The sequence below is a fragment of the Gobius niger genome (assembly GCF_951799975.1).
Source record: "Gobius niger genome assembly, chromosome: 7".
Taxonomy (NCBI): domain Eukaryota; kingdom Metazoa; phylum Chordata; class Actinopteri; order Gobiiformes; family Gobiidae; genus Gobius; species Gobius niger.
Window position 1 is genome coordinate 16,176,904 of NC_136858.1, and position 21,079 is coordinate 16,197,982.

The following is a 21,079-nucleotide window of genomic DNA, read 5'->3' on the forward strand; positions in this document are numbered from 1 at the left end:
CTAAACACCCCTCCTCTGTTCCACACAAAATTACATAAACTGAATCTCACAGTGTTTTGCATTGTCTGGGATGCCACATTTATTATGGGAGGACTGAAAGGCAAAATGAGGATCGTAATTTCAGAAGTACACAAAATGTGCATACAACAGATGAATGTTGACAGTGATTGGCCATTAGAACCGCTAATGTCCCTCCCAAAATGGAATTGTTCTCATTCCGTATTATATAGAAGTTGTCTGAACCTGATACAGTCATTTCTAGGAATAAGTCCAAATAAAAAAAAACAGGCAAAACATTATGACTACCCACATATACATAGATCCAATATTGTGCTTTATTCTGACTTATACTTTGGACTCTTAGCCTAAGAATTTCTTATGTACAAAATATCAACATAATGTCTCTCTGCAAAAAAGAGTGGAAAGCGAAAACAAGCTAAAACAGAGACTGCTGAGTTGCAAAAGTGGCCAAGTTATAGTGGAGGCAATTTGAGCACTGCCACAGTCCCAACCAGTTTGGTGAAGGTGTTTGGACTTTAAAATAAGCGATTGCAACACTTTGGCATAAGCCGTGTTTTGAAAGTGGAAGGGATGGATTCAATATGATGTGAACATTAAGCAAAAGAGCGTCACCACTCCAGGTGTTTTTGAAGAGTGAAAACCTTTGATAACCGGGCATAAAGGCAAATTGATTTTGCTGCTTAGTAGTTTCTGTTACACAATTCTCATGTTACAGTGCTTATGTAACAGTGATAAAATGGTTCCTGTTTGAGAACTCTTAGTTGAAAATGTGCGGATGAATAGATCCAAGCACAACTTGTTGACCTTTGCAAACCAGAAAAAGCCCTCAAGAGGTGCCGTTTTTGAGATACAAGACCAGTTATGCAGTCGAAATCAATTGTTCTTTGCACTTGCCCAATGTTCAGCGAAATGTTAAACCAGGTGCCAGGATGAAAAGATTTGCCTGCCTATTCACTGAAATGTTTATGCAACTTTTAGTAAACTGTTAAACTTACAGGTGACATGGAGGTATAGCGTTGCCTTGTCGGACCCCAAAGAGTTGCTGGCTGTTGCCGAGACTTGATAGATGCCAACTTTTCCGTAGACGTGCTTGACGCCGTCTTCTATGGAGCTAATGTTTACATACGATATAGCAGTCCCGTCCCCAAAGTCCACTGTGATACTCGTGGTGGAGCTGAGACCCTTTAGAAGAACGGGGGAAGTAAACACACTCCTGTCAGTCACTCTGAGTCCCCCTGCGTCCGCCATCACAGCTCACAAGTAATTTTAGGTCATGCATTTTTACTTGAAATTCCAGTGTTGGAGCCATTGTGCTGCTTTCTGACAGCATCTCAATAGACTGTGTTTACAATGTTCTACAGTTTGATTTCATAATTTCAGGTGGGGACAGGAAACTATTCGACACTTATTGTGTTTGAGAAAAATAACCAAACTGAAGCTCTATATATCAAAGTTTTTGTTTTTCCATTTTAAACTATTGGCTTCGTGTTATATTGACTCTGTGCATGACTTCAAATCACAACAACGGCGCCCAAGAATTGACTTCCTGTTTCGATCCAGCACGCCAAAATAAAAGCACACAGCTCGTCTCATTGATTAGTTCAGCAGGTACAATATTACAAGAATATAATTAAATACACACATTTTAAGTGTTTTGTCTGTTAATAGGTAGGCAGAAAGAAAGATGAACTAATGAACTGCTGAACTAATGAATAAGGTGGTGCTTTTATTTTGGCGTGCTGGATCGAAACAGGAAGGCACTTCTTGGGCAGCATTGTTAAGATTTGTTATGCAGAGTCAATTGCTCATTTATCACAGAATGAGGCCAATATGCTCCGTGCATGCAATGTTACGGCAACACAACGCTAGCTTTGGCTAACTTCCTGTACTCACAATTGTGTCCTGTCCATATTTTATTCCTAGAGGAGTTAACCATGCTTTGGTGAATTTAAGATATATCTACAAACTACAAAGAAATGTTCTAAAGGCGCATTATGCAACAGAGGATACATTTAGTTAGCATGGCGCCTTTACTTTCAATCACGGCGGTCTCTAAAGCGCCCCAGGATCAATTGTTATGTAGCTTTTCTGACGAGAGGGTTCAACAGCAGTGAAAACCTACAAGAAACTCCAGAAACAATTGATCCTGGAGCATCATAGAGGCCACTGTAATGGAAAGCTCACATAAAAAGTTCCATAATGCACCTTTAAAGACTACATGCAGCTAGCGGGTAAACACTTTCAACATGTAGAACGCTTTACCTTCAATAGAAATACTGGGGGAAACCTTTGTCTTTTTAGCTAGGTGTTTCAATCTTGACACTTAAGGCCTTTGAATTTGATGCATAGCCTACATGTTGAAAAGCAGCACAATCTTAAAACAGTAAGTTAGCCACAACACTCCTTACACTCTAAGCAGCTAGAGTAAATAGAGGGATATCAACCATAAACCAGATCATCATATTAAAATTGAATATGAGGCAGATTTTGCTGTAGGATCTTTTGAGTAACAGACTCTTACAATGTTACGATGACGATAGAGAGCAAAGTTGGCTGCATGATCACCAAAAGAAAAAATACAGCAACAGTGTAAAGTAACGAGTCATACCTCCTCGAGAAAGACCAGAAAGGTGACATTCTTATCCAGGGCAGCCACAGGTGTCCCCTCGCTGGTGAAGAGTTGCAGGCCCCTGGGGGATTGACTGGGACACCTTTGGCGCCTGGGGCTGTACTTCAATGCGCTTCCCTCAGTGCAGTTGTTCGACATAGCCCTGCGATACCTGGAATGCATAATATAAGGGGGGGGGGGGGACAAAAGTTTGAGCAGGCTAGAAATAATAATGAAAAGCAGTAAAAGTGTTTTTTGGGGGTGGGAATAAGCCATAATAAAGCATCGATTAAATGAATGTGTTAATTTCAACCATGAATTCTACATATACTATACTTCTATTATGTGTATATTGCTACTTGTTCTATCTTAGAAGTTTTTTTTAAATAACATACATACTGTATAATATATATAGATACTTATAGGGCCCAGTCTTGTGTTTATAAGCGCAACACTGTAGATTAGAATTTTGCGCAGATGGGGAGCGCTCTGTGCAACCTTCAGCTTCATACCTTGTGCGGTAAGTGGCTGGGCAGACACATTTCCTCCAGACCGTACCAGACTGGAATATTGTCTGCTACAGTGGGTGGCGGGGGGTGTGGGGGTAGCACGTGCTGGTGTTTTGGTGACGTTTCTGCTGCGTGGAGTTTGCCCCGCTCTTTAATAGCGTACTAGTGCTACAGCGATAAATTCTCTCTCAGGACATGGACAATGTTTAACTCACAGTGAGGTTCAGCTGACTCCTTTTTTTCTAAGTGACACCCTGAGGCTACCGGCGAAAGCAGTGGCGCATCGTTGTTTGTAAGCAAGACACCAACAGCATGGTGTCGCTGTTGTTGCCCCAGGTGGAAGATCGGGCTCAATAACTTACTCCGTCAGAAACTCCTGCTCCCACAACAATATTGACTCACTGCAATTATTACTGAGCTATTTATACTAAAGCGTATTCAAAAGCTACATTGCACAACCCCTTGTTATTTTTTTTTATTTCACTGTTCATCATTTTAATCCACATAAAGATGCATTCCATCAAAGTAGAGATACTGTATTTTTGCTGTGGTGTTGATTGTTTTACAGACTCCAAGAGCCTTTTTCCACATGGCTGCCCTCAGATCTGTCATACCCTGTAGTGTTGAGGAAAGTGTCCCCAGTGATGCAGTCTCTGGACGTGGCTGAAGGAATGAACCAGAACGATGGACTGCAGCTGCCATCCGTGTGCCGCTCAAAACCGTAGTCACTGTTTTAGATGAAAAATACACAGTGAAATTTGTTATACATATGTATAAGTCAAGATGGGGTTGTATATTAAACAACCGTAACAACATTAATACATCTTCTCACTTCAAAAAATGTTCTTGCTAATTCCAATGTATGTTTACTAAATACTGTATGCTATATATATTGGACATATTCTGTCCAAATATATTGAAAACTGTGAAATCAAAATGAAAATGTAACATATGTGGAGGCAATTTCAACAATAGTAATTGAAAGAATTTAACCTGGAGCCTACTTGATGAAAGGAAGGAGTTTTAATCCAATCTGCGTTGTATAGATCCAATAAAACACACCAAAATGAGTTACAAAAGACTACACATAGTTGAACGAGATCCTCAAGTCCACAGACACGCATATAACAAAGTTGTGAAAGTTTGCGAACTCAAAATTTGAAACTTTCCACATCAACAGTGCAGATTGCTGAGTTGCAAGAAGTCCGGCGCTATTCTTCTCCGAAACAGAGATGCTGGTCTTTGCTAAATGCCATGTGGACGGCTGCGAGACGACTGTTCTGTGGGTGGAAGAAGGGCCCAAAATGGGAAAAGAAGTTAGTTTGGCATTGACCAAACAGATCTGCGCTACACAAGAGTCTACCCCATCTGTGAATCGTGGCAGTGGCTGAGAGATGCTCCGCTGCCTCTGGACCATAGCAGCCTGCCATCGCTGAAGGAAGTGTGAGGTTTGAATTATTAAAACCCTACAGGAAAATGTCAAGGTGTCCATCACCTTCCCCTCAGAATGTGGCTCATGCTGCAAGAGCGTAACTCCTCCTGGTATGGCAGATGGTAATGGTAGATTTCTCTTTTCCCTCGCTGGGCCATTTAAGTGACCGTGGCAGCGGTCACTTAAATGGAAGAAGACTGGAATGTGTTTTTTTGTGTGGACATGTGCTGACCTTAGCCCTATAGAAATGTTCAGAAGTAACCAAGTATGAAGAGCAAGGAGAGTGCGGGCATGTACAGTAAATGTACATCGTGCACGAAAGGTTCCACACAAAACTATACTCCAATGTATTTTTATGTGAAGAAGACCTCAGGACAGTTGACCAACAGTTTCTCTGTGCACTCTTCCAGGGTTACAGAGGCTTTTGCTGTACTCTCTCAATGCATCACTCAAAGATGGACTGAATAAGTGGATCGTTAAAGATGAAAGATAAGGATAGCAGAAACAGTCTTACAGACTGTCTTACAGATACAATAAAGGAGTAGCTACAGTATGCGTGAATCGTCTCAAATAGCGCTCTTCTAAACAAGTGGCTATACAATTCCACTCAAGGCCAGATAGATTAAGCACAACAGCAGTATGAGTTTGTGGTACCATGCGTCAAACAACAGAAAAAACCTCCAACTAACAGCAATGTTAAATGTGCTTTATCAAACAGCACATTTGTATGGCTTATGATGACCTTCTTTTTAAGGATTCCACAGTAATAATCTATTCCTTTTCATCTTATAGCACTTTACTTGGTGTAGTTCAAGAGAATAACACAATCTTACAGGAGGACAGCGAGGAGAGAGATGCAGAGATTTCGGACATGCCCTCATTGTGTCCTCACTGGCTTCACATTTGGCCCCTGGAGATCATGGCGCTAAAGTGTTTGGGTATTAGGTTTAATGAAGGGAAAAGGCTTGCCTCAGAGCAGGGAACTCACCACTCAAAGTCGGCCTCAGTGCACGGGCAGGAGTCCGACTTCTGAGGCACGTACTGATCTCTGGTCTTGACACATCGTGCGTTTGCTCTCAGTTTTTGGAAAACCCTCTTCATTCCCATGATGCATGCTTCGCCCTGTAATGAATAATCCATCAGAAGCATTTCAAAGCCTCTGTATCTCCTCTCGCAGCTTGTTTTGCCTCATTGTGTGACAGAATTTGAGAGTTTCGGCTAAGCCTAATCATGCACTTAAAGTTTCTGTTTCAAAACGGCAGGAGGAGAGAGGCATCCCTTACTTGGTCGTGTACTTGCCACATGGTGTAGTCGTCAAGAGTGCAGCGGTGCTGAAAAATGGACCGGAAGTCCACTTTGACAAGCTGCCACTCAGATCGATGACTGAAATGACCGAAGATTCTGCACAGCATAGATAATACAAAACTTTGACTTTGACACATGGCACCTGCATCCAAATAAAATCCCAATGGTGGAGAAATGTGAAAAAATAAATAAAAAATAAATAAATAAAAAAGAATTGTTGAAATGAAAAGTCAAATGAATCACACAAAAATAATCACTTCTAATGTATTGTTTGATGGTAACAATTAGAGATGCACCAATACAGCTTTTTTGCTTCCGATACCGATATCGACACTGGGGGTTTGGGTAGCTGCCAATATTAACCGATACCATGAGACTTTCTTAAAAACAGCTTTCTCCGAGTGAAATAGTGAATGCTTCTCTTATCTCCATTAAGAGATCAATAATGTCTTATTTTATTGTCATGATGTTGCAGATTAATTTACAATTATATCTATCAATAAACTAACAGAAAAACATTTTCAAGGATCAATGGATTTTCAACACTCTCCTTGAAACTATTTTAAATTAATATAAACAACTCACATAAAGTGATCTGATCATTGCAACCTGAGCATTAGAAATATCTTCAGTTATTCTCTAGCAACATTTCATAAACTAAAATACAAGCACAGTGTCATTAGCATTCTCCCGCTAGCTTTAGCATGCTGTTGCTAGCCGCGGCATTTTGCGTGGCGATCAAAATACATTTGCAGAGATTAAAACAAAGCGAATGGATTCTCCAGGTTCTTGGCTTCAAAATGATATACAGCATGACCATATTCACTTAGATTGAAATGGTGAAAGTTGTGTTTTTAAAGCATAATTAAGTAACTCACGCCCCGAGAGGCCATAAACGCCACTGCAGGTGTCGTAGCATGTTGCTGTTTTTTTACTCATTAATTGTCCGTGAGAGTAAATACTACGCTGATAGAAAAGACAAAGGGAGAGAGGGATATTGCACATCCAATTTTTTTTTGATTACTCAAACTTGTCTCTAAACACTGTTAAAGTGGCACTAGCCCGCAGTTAACTTTGCCCGTTAGCCTGCTAGCTTCTTCTTCGGGATTCCATTTGTGTGTATTGGTGGCTCTGGTTTTCTGGCCAGAGACACCAGGGTGAGATGAAAGACGCCCCAATCATCTCATTAACACTTGTATTACCCCCAGAGGGACTACAGAAAGGATTTATTAAGGTAAACAAGTTACTTAGTTACTTAGTGCTTTAAAGCGGTGAGAGCCAAAACAGTTATCGGGTTCAGGATCAGATATTTGTAGCCGATACCCGATATTGTATATTTTTAAGTATCGGCTCCAATATTCAATACCAGTATTGACTCGGTGTATCCCTAGTAACGATACAGTTCAAAAATGTAGAAGAAGCAAATGCTGTAGCTTAGGCTAATGACAGGAAAGATTTGACAATTTTCCAAAGCTTTACAGAGCAGGTTAGTCTCCATTAATGATAAATATATTAAAAAGTAATCATGAGTCTCTTAATTGGCTACATCAACGAGAGAAACCCTTCCAAAAATCATTAAGTTAAATTAAACCTATGCCTTTTCATGGCCAAACCTGACCAAGAAGCAAAAGATAGATGTTTGTTTCAACATTTGAAAACCTATTTGACCAGGGAACATCTTTTTGATTTACCTCTGTTCAAGCCCAAATGTTGCCTTTTAAAGTACTGGTATTGGCTACTGTATATTAAATGTGTTATGAATGCTTCTCTAGCATTTTTATTTATTGGACTTGTCCTACTTTTGGCTTCGCCTCAACATTTTTTTGATATTTTCCTAGCCTACTGCGATCATCACATTTCAAACTTTCAACCCCTATTTCTTTTCACGGCCTTTCAGTTCCTCATCAGTGGAATGGATCATAAATAATGCAACTGTCCACCGACTTTTAAAACACATCTACACACATTTCCATTTGCAGTCTCTTCACGTCTTACGTCATTATAAGGGTGTCCTCTCCGGGCTCCCCTAGCACCCCATCAACATAGAGCAGAGACGAGGTGAAGCTATATTTGTCCCAGTTTCTGCCCTCATCAAAACTCAGCCTGGGGGAGAGAACAATGGTCGGATCGCACAAAGAGAAAGAAAGAAATACAGTCATGAGCGCTCAGTAGAAAGAGACATTTTTTTCTTTTTTTAGTTCAGAAGATTGAGTATGTTGTGAAAATCCTTGGAGAGCCTCACCAAATGTGTCTAATTGGGAGAGGTGTGTGTCGGATGGCCACCAGAGAACCGCCTTGATTCAAGAAAAACACGCTGTACTCTTCTTGAAAGACCTGAACACAGCACACAGCACATGTGGTAATTCTATGGCACACTTTGGATTGCTATGAATGTTTGCTTCAATATGCTACATTTTTGAAAAGCAGGAGTGTCTGGGACTCTCCTTGCGGCCAATCATTTCTCACTAGTTTTTCTTTTTCTGTAACACGTCACTCAAATGAGGAAGACTTTCACAAATCCTATATCCTCCTCATGCTTTTGTGAAGAATAGGAAACACATTTAACCTCTTATCCCCCCGTCTGACCCGAGATAATTTTCTCCAGTTCGGATTTACCCAAATCTAAAAGCCTCTCAGTCGCAGAGAGCAACAGTGCAATGCCTCATTTGAAAGCTAAGACCAACAAAAGTGATCGTAACCTTTTTTGTCACATTTTTGTTGTGTTTTCGTCTTGATTTTTTGCCATGTTTTTGTTGCTTTTTGTTGCTTTTTCCTTGCTTTTTTTGAGTGTGTTTATGCCACGTTTTGTCACCTTTTTTTTATTTTATTTTCCGGCACGGTTTTTGTTGCTCTTTTGTCGTTTTTTTGTCATGTTTTGGTCACATTTTTACGTCACTTTGATTCAGAGTTTTTGTCATGTTTTTATCGGGGTTTTTTTCATTGGTTTATTTGTTGCTTTTTTGTCGTGTGGCGCTCATCTGCGTTTTTATGAAGTCCAGACACCTTCACTGGACTTGCGTCGATCATTTCAGCTCTCAAATTGCCTACGCTACAAACCATTTTCCTACTAATTGCTGGAGCACTTTTAGCACTGCCACCACGGGATTTACACTCCAACGCATTGCAAGGTATCCACAAGTATTTTCTAAGCCTTAAGTGAGAGTCTTTTGAGTGGGCAGCCTTTGAAGTTGTTTTTTCATTTTTTTGCTGTAATAAAAAAGTTGAAATATTATCTGCCTTAGGAGTAGAATCTACATTTAAGCAAAAAGGTCTATTTGTGGATGTAGGGTAAACAACTGGAGTGTGAAGACATCAATCGCCTCCTCCAAAACCTTCTCCCTTTGTTGTGTTCTGAAGCCGGAGGCACTGAGATGGTATGGTTTCTTTGTTTGGCTTCCGTGCATATCACAATGCACATAGGCTAAATGTCTCACACGTAAGCAAGGTGTCAAGTCTCAGTGCTTTTTCTGTGTCAACCGCAATGTGTTCGCGGCAGCGACACTTTGAAACTGAGAAATACAAATTGTCGCTGAATGCGAGGCTATATTTGTACAAGCGTCTGCCATTTCTTAAAGTCACAGGAGAGAAGAAGGTTCTGTAGGACTGACACAATTGGATTTTTTTTTTTTTGCAATTGTGATTATATTTGGGATTTGAATTTTAAAACCAAGATTCAGTTCATAGAGCACATTTGAACATGTCCTGGAGTATTGAGAGAAGCAGGACACATTAATTACTAAGCCAATGAAGAATCACCTGCACATGTGTGAAGAGCTCTAAAGCAGGGCTGCACAATATATCGCAAAAGTCTTCATCTGACTGAGATAGACACATTTTTTTGCAAACTCAGTCAAAAACAAACAATGCATTGAACTAAAATGTGTAAAAGTTACGGCTTCGTTAAACATTTCCTAGTTTGGTTCAATTTTAATCTTGTTGTGGTGCTGATGTAGTGTTTTTTTTTCAGTCTTGTTTTAACACAATTTGCTAAAAAAAAATTAATTGCTTACAATTACTTACTGTTTAATTATATTGGAACAGATCATGTTGAAATGGTTTCGCAATATCGTTATCGCAATAACGTTATTGCAATATTGCAACACCGTATAGACTATTCCAAGTTATTTCGATATCGTTCAGCCCTACTAAGCCAGGTAGACCTTGCAGAGATGTTTGCTATGTTTAGAAGCCTTTGCGATTTGTTAATTGCACCTATTTGTGTTGCTCAAATGATTATCTCGTGGCTCTACGGCAGAGGTAGGCTAGGGGTTTGGGAGGTCATCCCTAGGAAATATTTAAATATATAATTGTGTGCAATAATATTTCTCAAAATTACCTTAGGGCACAGAGGTTCTATGCTGGAGGGACAAATGTTGCCAACCTTTGCCCTTGGGTTTGGTGTTGAATATTTACCTGACAAAGCCATGTTTGTGGTTGATCAGGAAAACTTTTTCACAGTTCATAATTTATACAACAATTTACAGAGAATACTTGTTTCTTTATGGGGTTGACTATTGAAGTCCGACTGATGCCTATGTGGATGCATAACAATGTAGTTTGTTTACCTTTTGGCCGAAAAGAACCAAAATAATTGACTATCACTATGGAATTTAAAGCATGCGCCATCTGCTCCAACCCCCTGTTTCAAAGGTAAAGGTTCTCCACTTCAACTTTTTCATTATTATTATTAATATTTTTTTCTATAATTATGCATCATATTTAAATGTGGGTGTTGAAGTTGTAACTGAAATGAAAAACCATAAAGCAGCCCGGGACGGATCTCTGTACCACAGGGGTCCTCAAACTTTTTCTCTGGGGGCCACATTATTGTTCCTGACTGGGATGGGGGGCCGGGCCGGGTTGGCTATAACATAGACTTGTATGACCCAGACCAAAAGGCCTCATTGTGAAGTAGAAATTACTACCCTACCAAAGTAATGAATGCTTACACTTGTATTGTGTTTTACCAGCCTGTGTCACAAGTTTCTCAAAGTACTGTAGTCATTATTCGTTCACTCCACACGCTTCATTTACCACGTGGCTATAATGTGTTGTTTATATTCTGATTTCTTATGTCAGTGGCCCTGCTGGACACGTGTGGAATTCTTTTTTAATTATTTAATTTGCTCTCTAGTGGCTGGAATGAGTACACTGGTTATTTAGTTAAAAATATATATATCATAACTCCGCACAGGAATGGGCGATAGACTTACTTTTTTTTAAATTCATGCTCTACAAGTCAGTAGGTCGTAGATTGAGGAAGCCTGCTGTATTGCACTCCACAGCACTACCATTAAAAATCTCTTTTTTAAATGTTTTAAAGTACAAAACAAGAATTCAGTTTGTTTTTACCTCTCTCCAGGTGTTTCCAGCATCAGACGTAATAAATATACTGACATTAGTACTGGTCAGCTCAGGTCCAATCACTCCTACAACAAGAAATGAGAAAAAAGTAATTCAACCAACATATCACAAAACATGAATAAACCAAGAGGCCAAAATTCAAGGCTGATTTTCGCCATGAACCAAGTGCAGCTAAATCCTAATCTCTAACAGTAACTTGCATTTGGAGAAAAACAAGATCATCGACTCGCTAACGCTGTTTCACCTGATGCTATGATAATTCCTGGAGCAGAGTCTTTGCTGACAATGTTTCCCGAGGTGTAAGGATTCTCCGAGACGTGAAGGTGCAGATGTAGAGAGCAGTACGGCTGAGGAACAATGGCACAAAGGAGATTAGACAAAGGAATCAGAGAGGCAACGCCGCCGACACACAAAAGAAGCAAATTCGTAGCAAAAATAGAGTTTTCTCTCATTCTGTGGCACTCAGAGAGGAAGATTTCCATGCAAACATACAATGCTTTTTCATAAGTCACATCACTAGTCACATGGATTCACACCTTTTTATATTTAGACCGCAGCGTCTGTCGCAGGTGTTCTGTGTTAATTGCGTTTATTAAATGCAAGTAATATCAGTGTAATCCTTAAGGGACTGTTTTAGCTGATAGACAGGTCCATTAAACAAACATTATGAATATCTGCTACCTGGGTTTGAAGGAACATGTGAAAGGTGAGGACTATATCACCATTCTTATGCCCCAGTGGAGGATGAGTCAAATTCAAATTCGAAGGACAAATTTATAGTTTAGTACAACATTGACCTTAATAATTATTGGAAGCACTTGGATTCAAAGTCACCATATGAACAAGTCACTGAAACAGTAATGAAGACCGGTCAATCGCGCACAGCCACATTTCAAAATGCAGGCCTGCTTTGTTCCTACCAAATAATCTGCTGCTTGTCCTTTACAGGTCACTGTTCAGGTCCAAGCCGCAGCACTCAATTTACACATTCATTTTGTGCATACAGGCATGGACATGGAAAAGCATGCAACCAGATGAAAAAACGTGTCATTCTAGCTACAAAAATATAGCTAGAATGACACAAAGCAATGTACAGAATTGCTATTTAAACAGCAGTTTAAAAATTGCACTGTGGACGTGTGACAATGTTAAAGCTCCGTCTTTGGGGTAAAAATATAGTTATATTTCAGCTGCAGTGCACTGCTGAGAGGCCTCAGTGCTGTCAACTCTGGCCAAGTCACATCTCTCCGTTTCAGCAGCTTCAGTTCCAAGCTATAGATTTTAACAACAATGGGGAATATGTTGAATCTTCCAAAGTCATGTTTTTATATTACCCTAAATCTTGTGCAAGTATTTCCAGAGTGTTTGTTATTCCTATGTCCCTGACTCCTTACAATAGTCTTAAAACATATCAAAGTTTCACATGTTTTAAGATTTCTTTTACATTATGATGTAATGCAATACTATAATCATAGATATATACTTTTACTGACTCTCCACTACAACAAACTAAATTCCATTCCAACTAAAAACACGAATGTTACTTTATCCCGTTTCATTTAAAGTTATCAGTAGATGACAAAAGATATGTTTTCATGAGGTTTTGCTTGATTCAGGCTGCTCACCATGTCCAGCCTGAATATTCTCTTCTCTGCTCTATGTTATTTCATGAACACGAGGAGACATGTCCTTAAAGTGATTAGGAACAGCCTTTTTACAGCTTCATGTTATTATTACCAATGTCTGCTTCTGCCAGTGGCCCACTTACCTGTTCACAATAGACCTTGTTTCCCTGGAGATCGGTGGTTGGCGCCTGCAGAAGCCGCCAGTCTCTCCCCTTGTTGTAGGTGATATATGTTTTCACTTGGTTCTCAACGATTTTATTAGACAGGAACACCCCTTTAATCCCGGCTACCTGCAGATATGAGAGGCGCAGGGAGAAGTGCTGAGGAGATGCAACCAAAGGGTGAAAAAATAATCTAAATTATTCAGACTAAAGTTAAGCTGAGGGCCTAGTTCGCAGAGAGGGGAAGTGATATCTGACAGTGAAAGCTATTTTGGACCATCTGTGGAGGACTCTGCGGTATCAAAACAACATATGGCAGTGCCCAGAGACATTTTTTACTTCTTTGTGCACCTAAAATGGACTCACAAGTAGCGCTCACCTCAACTCCCCCCTTAACTCCACCCCTTTTTAGAAGAAAAGCATGTTTCACTCACACACACACTCTGTGATCAAGTATTGTTCAAGTCACTCAACTCAAAGTCTTTAAGTGACCGACCGGGCCATTGTAGATTCTTGACTATTGCGCCACCATCGGGCACAGGACAAGAGTAAATGTGAGTTCAGCGATGGGCAGAATGCTTTGCAGGGTTGCCAGGTCTGCAGTAATGCTATGGAACTGGGTGGATTTTTAAGCTTTTTCGTAGCTGTTTTTCATGTAAAACTGGCTTTATTTAGCTTATCCTGAAAATAAAATGATCTTGAGCAACAAAACATCAAATCGACGGCGCACAGGGCTGTTCTTTCAGTAGGAAGGGGAAACGGGGTCGCATCAACAGGGGGGTACCCTAGCAAAACAGTTTCGAAATTTCAGCCGTGCGTGTCCACAAGTTTGGATCGGTTTTCAGACACTTTTGGGCGTGTTTCGTCGCTGATACCTGGCAACCATGACGCATTGAAATGTTCAACTACAGTCCAAAGCAACATTTCTTCACAATCTGAGATGGAGAACTCTGACAGAGTAGAGAAAACATCTCTGACTCACCCTGACATATAAACTCAGCTGGCAGCAGAGTCACCCTCCCACCACATCCCCACTGACCGCAGAACTAGATCTAATCACCCATTTATTGCAACTTCCTGAATGGTATAGCCGACCAATAGAGGTAGTTTTGAGCCTGACAGTGGATACTTTGAAAAGTAAGTAGAAAAAACTATAGCACTCTCCCCCTTCCCACTGGCGCCGCGCAGTTTGCCGAACAAACATCCAGATCCAGATCCAAACATGCGTGTTTGAGCAATCCTTCCTATTCAGTTGCTTTCCTTCTCAACTGCTCAAATGCTTGCCCCTCCTGTGCTGATGTCATGAGGTGGTGCTCCTCTGTGTCTAAGTTTAGACAACTTCCCAAGATTTGTTCTGATCATTTCAGCACTTATATTGCCTACACTACGATTTCTTTCTTTCTTTCTTTCTATTTGCAGGGGGCTCGCGGTGGCCATGAAATGTTTTTCTGTCTTTATTTCACTCATTGGTGTGGGTTTCTGTGTTTTCGCTTTGGGGACAGTAAAATCACACACGTTTCTCCTGTGCGTCCAAAATTGGGCTTAAAAATCAATCATGTTTGATTTCCTGCGACTGAGGTTTAGTTGCATCTGAATGCCGCCCACGCGAGACACGACTCTGTGAGACTGCCTTCGATTAGCCACGACTCGAGAAGACTCTGCGCGACTGAGAATTAGAGCAAAATCGTGCATAAAAGTCGTGAAGTGTGTGCTGACCTGAAGTGAAGTCTAAAAAATTGAGTGAGAGACACATTTCAAAAGTAAACTATCAAGTCCCACCCCCTCCCAACTGGATTGGACCAGATCATCAAAGGGAGGGAATTTAGAAAAAAACAACAACAATTGAATATTTTGGGAGGAACACACAACGTCATGTGAGGAGAAGAAATGCAACAGCACACCAACATCTTTACACTATGCTCACTGTGAAGTATGGTGCAAAAAAATATGGTTTGGGGCTGTTTTGTTGCCTCAGGGCCTGGACAACTTGCTATCATCAATAGAAGAATTTATTCACGTTCAAGTTTATGAAGATATTTTGCAGAAAAACCTGAGACATCCACAACAGCATGGAATCCCTTGTATTAAATAACTGGCTGACCCTGAGCTATAACTGCTTTTCTGTAGTTGCAGATGATTAAACGCTCAAAACAATCAGGATGAATCTTGGATTATTCCTCTTTACAAAACTGCTGCAGTTCAGCAAGATTTCTGGGTTCACTTATTTTTTCCACGCTGTATTGTGAATGTTTACATGTTATGGCCAATACAAATATGATAAAATGTATGCGTCTGGGTGGTATTAGTTTAAGCAGGCACCATTTATTCATTCTTATGATTTTGATGAAGATCAGACTTTATGACCAACTTAGGCAGAAATGTGAGAAATTCCAAAGCATTCATGGGAAACATGTGCGTCTCCGGATTGGTCAACAGTGTCAACAGTGTCATGTGATCGCTGTCACAACAACGCAGTTCAATACTGCTGCTGCTACTGCTACTACCAGCCTTAACTTGGCAAAATGGAGATAAACGTCGGTGACACAAAGATGCGGGACGTATTTCTTTGGATTTAATAAGAAAAGGAGATGGACCATAAGCCACGAGACGGAGGGGACAGCGGAGATCGGAGAAAGTTGAAAGAAGCTAACGGAGAAAAGTAGCTGGAAAGTTTGTTTCCAAACTCAGAAAGTGTTGCCATTAAAATCTGTTTCTCGTGAACCTTTGGTGATATAAAGTTGTGCTGTTTTGTGTTGGGCTGTGGCCATGAAATGAAATTGTTTGTGCCACTGTTTTAACAGACAAATGAAAAGGGAGGCGCTGTGGTGTTTTTCTGTCTTTTGGCATTGGCCGCTGCATTCTGTTTATTTGCTTTGGGGACGGTAAAATCACCCACGTTTCTTCTGTGCGTCCGAAATCAGGCTTAAAAATCAAACATCAAATGTTTGATTTCCTACGATTGTAGTCTAGTCGCGTCTTTCTGCTGCCCACACTACACGATTCGAACATGAGAAGACTCGGGGTACGACTGAGAATTTGAGAAAAATCTGGCATAAAAGTCATGTATTGTGTGCTGGCCTTTAGGAGAGTTGAGCCGCTCACACTAAAGGCTCTTGTTTGTCTGTACATTTATGAGGCATTTGTCAATGATGAAATTATGCTTGTATTTCAATTTTATTGAATGGGTAAAATTCTACACAGCGTGGTTTTAAGTTAAGTCAGATTTCAGGCCCAGACGGTCAATGAGTTTATATGTAATCTAATAAATTTGAAAAACATTCAAATATACAGCCACTTTAATAGTTTAAGTAACAAAACATGACATGCTAAGCCTCAATAAGGCATAAGGCCCTTAATGGTGGACTAACTTTCTGTTAAACTGGTCAGCTGTCAAGGCGGACCAGAGCATGCACGAAAACATTCCTGGAGAAGCGCCGCTGATGGCTATATCCCGGATAACAACATTGGGCTTTTACTACCGCGTGAAGGTGATTTAAACCGAACTGCTGTGCGTAACACATTAGAGTACATGTCCCGGGCACATGTTTATGCAGGATACACCGTCAGGTGCCAGATACGACGCAATTGCTTTTTTGTGTTGTAAAAAGACATCCGCGTTGTCCTCATTCAATGTCACATATAAAAAAGGTAGAATAAGGCCAGGAGGAAAAGTGATACGGGAAACACTTAGGGATGGCTAAACAAAAAGCAGTTTCGGCATATGCTCCCTCACATTGAACGCATTACAGCGCTGTGTCATTTCAGAAAGGGCTTTGTACGTGTTTAAAGTCGGTGGTTTGTTTGGCGGATGCAACTCCGACAGAAGGCATTGCATGAAAGTAAAGTCAAAGTGAATTAACGTTGTACTTTTTGCATAGATGATTTGTAAGGGGCGAAACAAGCCCTCTATTGATATAAATGACAAAGCTCAGGCTGATGTAATTTCCCAAACACTCAAGTAATGACAGAAAATTCCATATGGCCTGCAAGAGATGGAAGAGGCCGATTTCGTGTTTGTAAATAGATGAGGCAGTCTGATGTAAAATTGACATTACTGTAATCTCACTTATTGAACATCAGGACAGTTTTAGCAGCTTGCAACCAACATGTTTTAAGAATATTCACCTTATTGTTACTCGGGGGAAAAAAGGCATAAAGACATATTGTACAATGCTAGTGTGTTTGCAAAACATGATGATTGGGGTTAACGGCAACACATTTAGAAAACCATGTGACACCCTGCAAGCAAGAGAATAGCACAGTGACTCATTTACTGATTATTATGATCTGCTTTACTTTTTAACTCTATCCCTGAAGCACTTTGAGCTGTACTTGTGCATGAAAGTTGCTCTATAAATAAACTTGAGTTGTGTTCTGGAGTAGCACATTATCTGGAGTCCAATAGAAAAAATAACCCGCTCAGTTAATTAATAAAACAACAATCAAGCTCTTTGACGTCAATATTAATCAAGTTACAGAAAATAATCTGCTTTAACCTTAAGCGGCACCACCCTCCAAATGAATTGTTTAAGCACCACTTAGTATATTTAGAAACACTTCATAATGTATTTGTCAGGAAACAATGCGTTCCATGCAGCATCCAATTATTCCCGCTCCTAGAAGTTATATCTCAATAATAGAACCATCGTGGAGTGGTTGAAGGCATGCGTGGGCTTTCCATTAAAAGTAAAATAATGGCCTCCACTCCACAGCAGCACAAAGCGCGCTGCCTGTATATCACTTTTCTCCCTTGATGATACGTATGGGGACAACCTTGCCCAACGCTGTGTCAAATTTATAAAATACAGCAAATGAGAGGAGGGTAATATACCACGGTGCAAGTTTTACCGAGCTGTGAATTTACAGTTATATCAAATTGCTTTCAGAAATCGTTCATTTTCTCTACAAGGAAAGTTAGGTAACATAAAACAACACTATAGATAAAACATATGACAAATCTGTTTTGTTCAATAACAGATGTGTTCTCTAATGTTTTATGTTAAGTTCAAGTTGTCTGCTTTAGGGTGCATTCCTGTGGACTGGGGATCTCATTTTCCTGACATCATTGTCCCCAGTTGGTTTGTGCTCATGTGGTTTTTACATGGGAAAGTGGGGATTTTAATGTCATCAAATAAAAACCGTCTTCTATCACCGATTAGCGCTTAGCTGAGGGCTGAGGTAATCATTTAAATGTGTTGTTAGTATCTCAAAAGCTAAACGTTAGTTTGTTAGTTTTCCTAGCATGATGTCAGGCATTCACTCGCAATTGTGTTCAGCTCAAACTAAACAAAAAAAGTAGTATTGTTTAAAGGTACACTGCGTAACATTTTGAACTACACTGTTGCCGACAAAACAAAACATGCTCCTAATGACCAGCTCGAACACAGAAAATGCTATTACTGCAGTGTGTAATAAAAGAATGGATTTGGATGAGGACCTAACTTGTTTAAATCTCAAATTCTACTGCCTTTCGTCACATCTCCATGGAAACGAGCTGGAGACGTACCCACTCCCGGTAAAGTTTACAGTCATATCTTAGGAGGGGGTGAGCCTCATAAACGTTTGTAAATTTATGAGGCATTTTTCAATGATGAAAACATCTGTCAGAAAATAAATGCTTGTATTTCAATTTTAGTTATTGGGTAAAATTCTACGTGGTGTGGCTTTAACTAAAAAGCTCACATTAGACGATAAAAGAAAGAATCAGCTGATTTCTGCAGTCAGGTGCGGAAGTCGGGAAGCTCGTTTTGACCCGAGTTCCCCAGTCGTTTTCCCCAGCTTAGCGAGCGTTCACATGTATTCCCCAACTGGGGAAGGACCACATGAACGCACCATTATTTGTGCGCTGTAATCTGTACCTTGTAGATTTATGACTTTAATTTTTGTTGATAATTGACTAACCTGTGATGTGCAGCTTTGGTTCACTAATAACCAGTAACTTTAATTGGAACTCCATAACTTTGGAGTATGAACCTAAATCAGACCAGAATGTCTTTATGAGAGCTCTGATAAATTAATCAACTATTCTGTGGGTCCATTAGTTTAGATTAGGGTTGGAAAACGCTACATTTATTGAAAACACATTTCTGTATTCTTCCTAAAACAAGCGCTCTATCCCTATGCCCCTTTACCTCTCCCCTCAAATGCTTTTGCACATCATCCTTCATGAAACACAGCTGAAAGCCACCGGCAAACCTGCCCTTCCCCAGGTCATGGAAATGGGATGCATGAATAGATTTCAGCCTGACAGTGCGCATGGCTCGACAGCTCAGCGTGTGCTCACCTCATACAGGTCGATCATGATGTTGCCCTCGGGTCCTCCGCTGCTCACCACGTTCTCCAGCATGAGAGTGAAGAACAGCCCCCTGGACTCCGACATGTACAAGTGGTAAGAGTCATTCTGCTGCCAGTCCTGGATCGCCGCTACCACCTGGTTATCATCCGTGCTGATTATCTGCAGGTCCTACAGGCACAAGGTCATTTTTTAGAATTAAAAACATGGAGCAACAGAGGCAAATGTTAAAGAACTCACGGGTTTCATTATTACTGTTTTCAAGCACATATTCAGTGGAAAAACATACTTTTTAGTGCCATGGCAACAGGCCCGATTTCAACCACTTGAAATCAGTGATTAGGTCGGGTTCAAGATCCAGAATGAGATTTAATAAGTGGTAAATATTTCCGATGGAGGACGAGGGCCAATATATCTTATGAATACTACTGTAAGAAATATATTCAATCTAAGGTCAGTTATTTTATGGTGAGATAATACAGGTATCAATCTGCAATAGCTACATGTCTTGAAAAGCAAATTCTACAAAATAATTAATTGCTGAGTATCTGGAGGTCCTAATGCACATGGACTTCTAAAATATCTTGTATTTTCAAAGCAGAAAGTTGTTAAGTATCAGCTATTTTCTTTTTTAACTTGAATTTGCCGCCAGGTTCAAATGTTGTTCTGAGTTTAGATATTACAGTTTTTTCTGTGTACAAAGTTTGTTTGGTTGTTGACATTTTTTCTCTTTTTACTGAATAATCCGAGGGTGACATCCTTCACGGACAAACTGCTACTTACACTGCTCTAAGGTTTCTTTGCGAAGGTTCTTTTATCAATCAATGAAACTTTATTTATAAAGCGCTTTTCATACCGAAAGGTATCACAAAGTGCTTTACAGATTAACATTTAAAACAATACGCCTGGCACAACCTCCCATATATATATTTTATATATTAGGATTATAAATAGATTAGTCAGTTAAAAGCTAATTATAAATAGATTAGATTATAAATAGATTAGTCAGTTAAAAGCTAAGCTACAAAGGTTGGTCTTGAGCCTGCTCTTAAAAACATGAACGTTCTCTGCAGCCCTGAGCTCCTCCGGCAGGTCGTTCCAGAGGCGAGGGCCGTAATATTGGAAAGACGCCTCACCGTGAGTCTTTTTGTTGACTTTAGGAATAACTAGGAGACCCCTGCCAGAGGAGCGAAGGGGCCGTGAAGGTTCGTAAGGTAAAAGCAGTTCTGAAAGATAAGAAGGACCAAGACCATTAACTAACCATTGTGCTAACTATCAGTGAGCTCCGGCCGATCGCCCAGCAGCTGCAGGTTGCCTTCCACGCCTTGAAAGATATTGATGTGTTCCACGCTGACCTAAAGCCAGATAACGTCATGTTGACCGACATGAGGCTGGAACCTAACAGGGTCAAACTCATCGACTCCGGCCTGGCCCTCACCAGCTCGGAGGTAGAGCAGGGAGTTATCATGCAGCATACATGGCTCCAGAGGTGACTTTGGGATGTGTGTACGACTTCCCCATTGACTGGGCTGTAATGGCCGATCTACTTGTAGGGAAAAACCTCTTTCCTTGCTCTGGATATCAATCAATATGGATGCCTCCTGAGGACATGCTTAATAACGGAAGGTACACAGAGTTCTATTTTACCAAAGAATAAGATGGTCAACTAAATCCAACATGGAGACTCCTGACTCCTGAATCAGGAGGCACCCGTTGAGAAGGTGAACCCGCTCCACCTTAGAACTACATGACAACGTTCGAC

The 21,079-nt window shown here is 40.4% G+C and overlaps 1 protein-coding gene across 1 annotated transcript in view; it reads right to left on the reverse strand.

The window, feature by feature from the left end:
- LOC306965778 (VPS10 domain-containing receptor SorCS1-like) overlaps nt 1-21,079 on the reverse strand; it is a 95,178-nt gene that overhangs the window by 19,278 nt on the left and 54,821 nt on the right. Inside the window, exons 9-19 of the mRNA XM_079560329.1 lie at nt 19,309-19,488; nt 13,008-13,154; nt 11,484-11,586; nt 11,228-11,304; nt 8,118-8,209; nt 7,871-7,978; nt 5,854-5,971; nt 5,559-5,692; nt 3,753-3,866; nt 2,630-2,801; nt 1,017-1,203 (exon numbers count right to left, since the gene is read on the reverse strand). Of these exons, the coding sequence (XP_079416455.1) occupies nt 1,017-1,203; nt 2,630-2,801; nt 3,753-3,866; nt 5,559-5,692; nt 5,854-5,971; nt 7,871-7,978; nt 8,118-8,209; nt 11,228-11,304; nt 11,484-11,586; nt 13,008-13,154; nt 19,309-19,488 (1,432 nt within the window). The remainder of the gene's footprint in view (nt 1-1,016; nt 1,204-2,629; nt 2,802-3,752; nt 3,867-5,558; nt 5,693-5,853; nt 5,972-7,870; nt 7,979-8,117; nt 8,210-11,227; nt 11,305-11,483; nt 11,587-13,007; nt 13,155-19,308; nt 19,489-21,079) is intronic.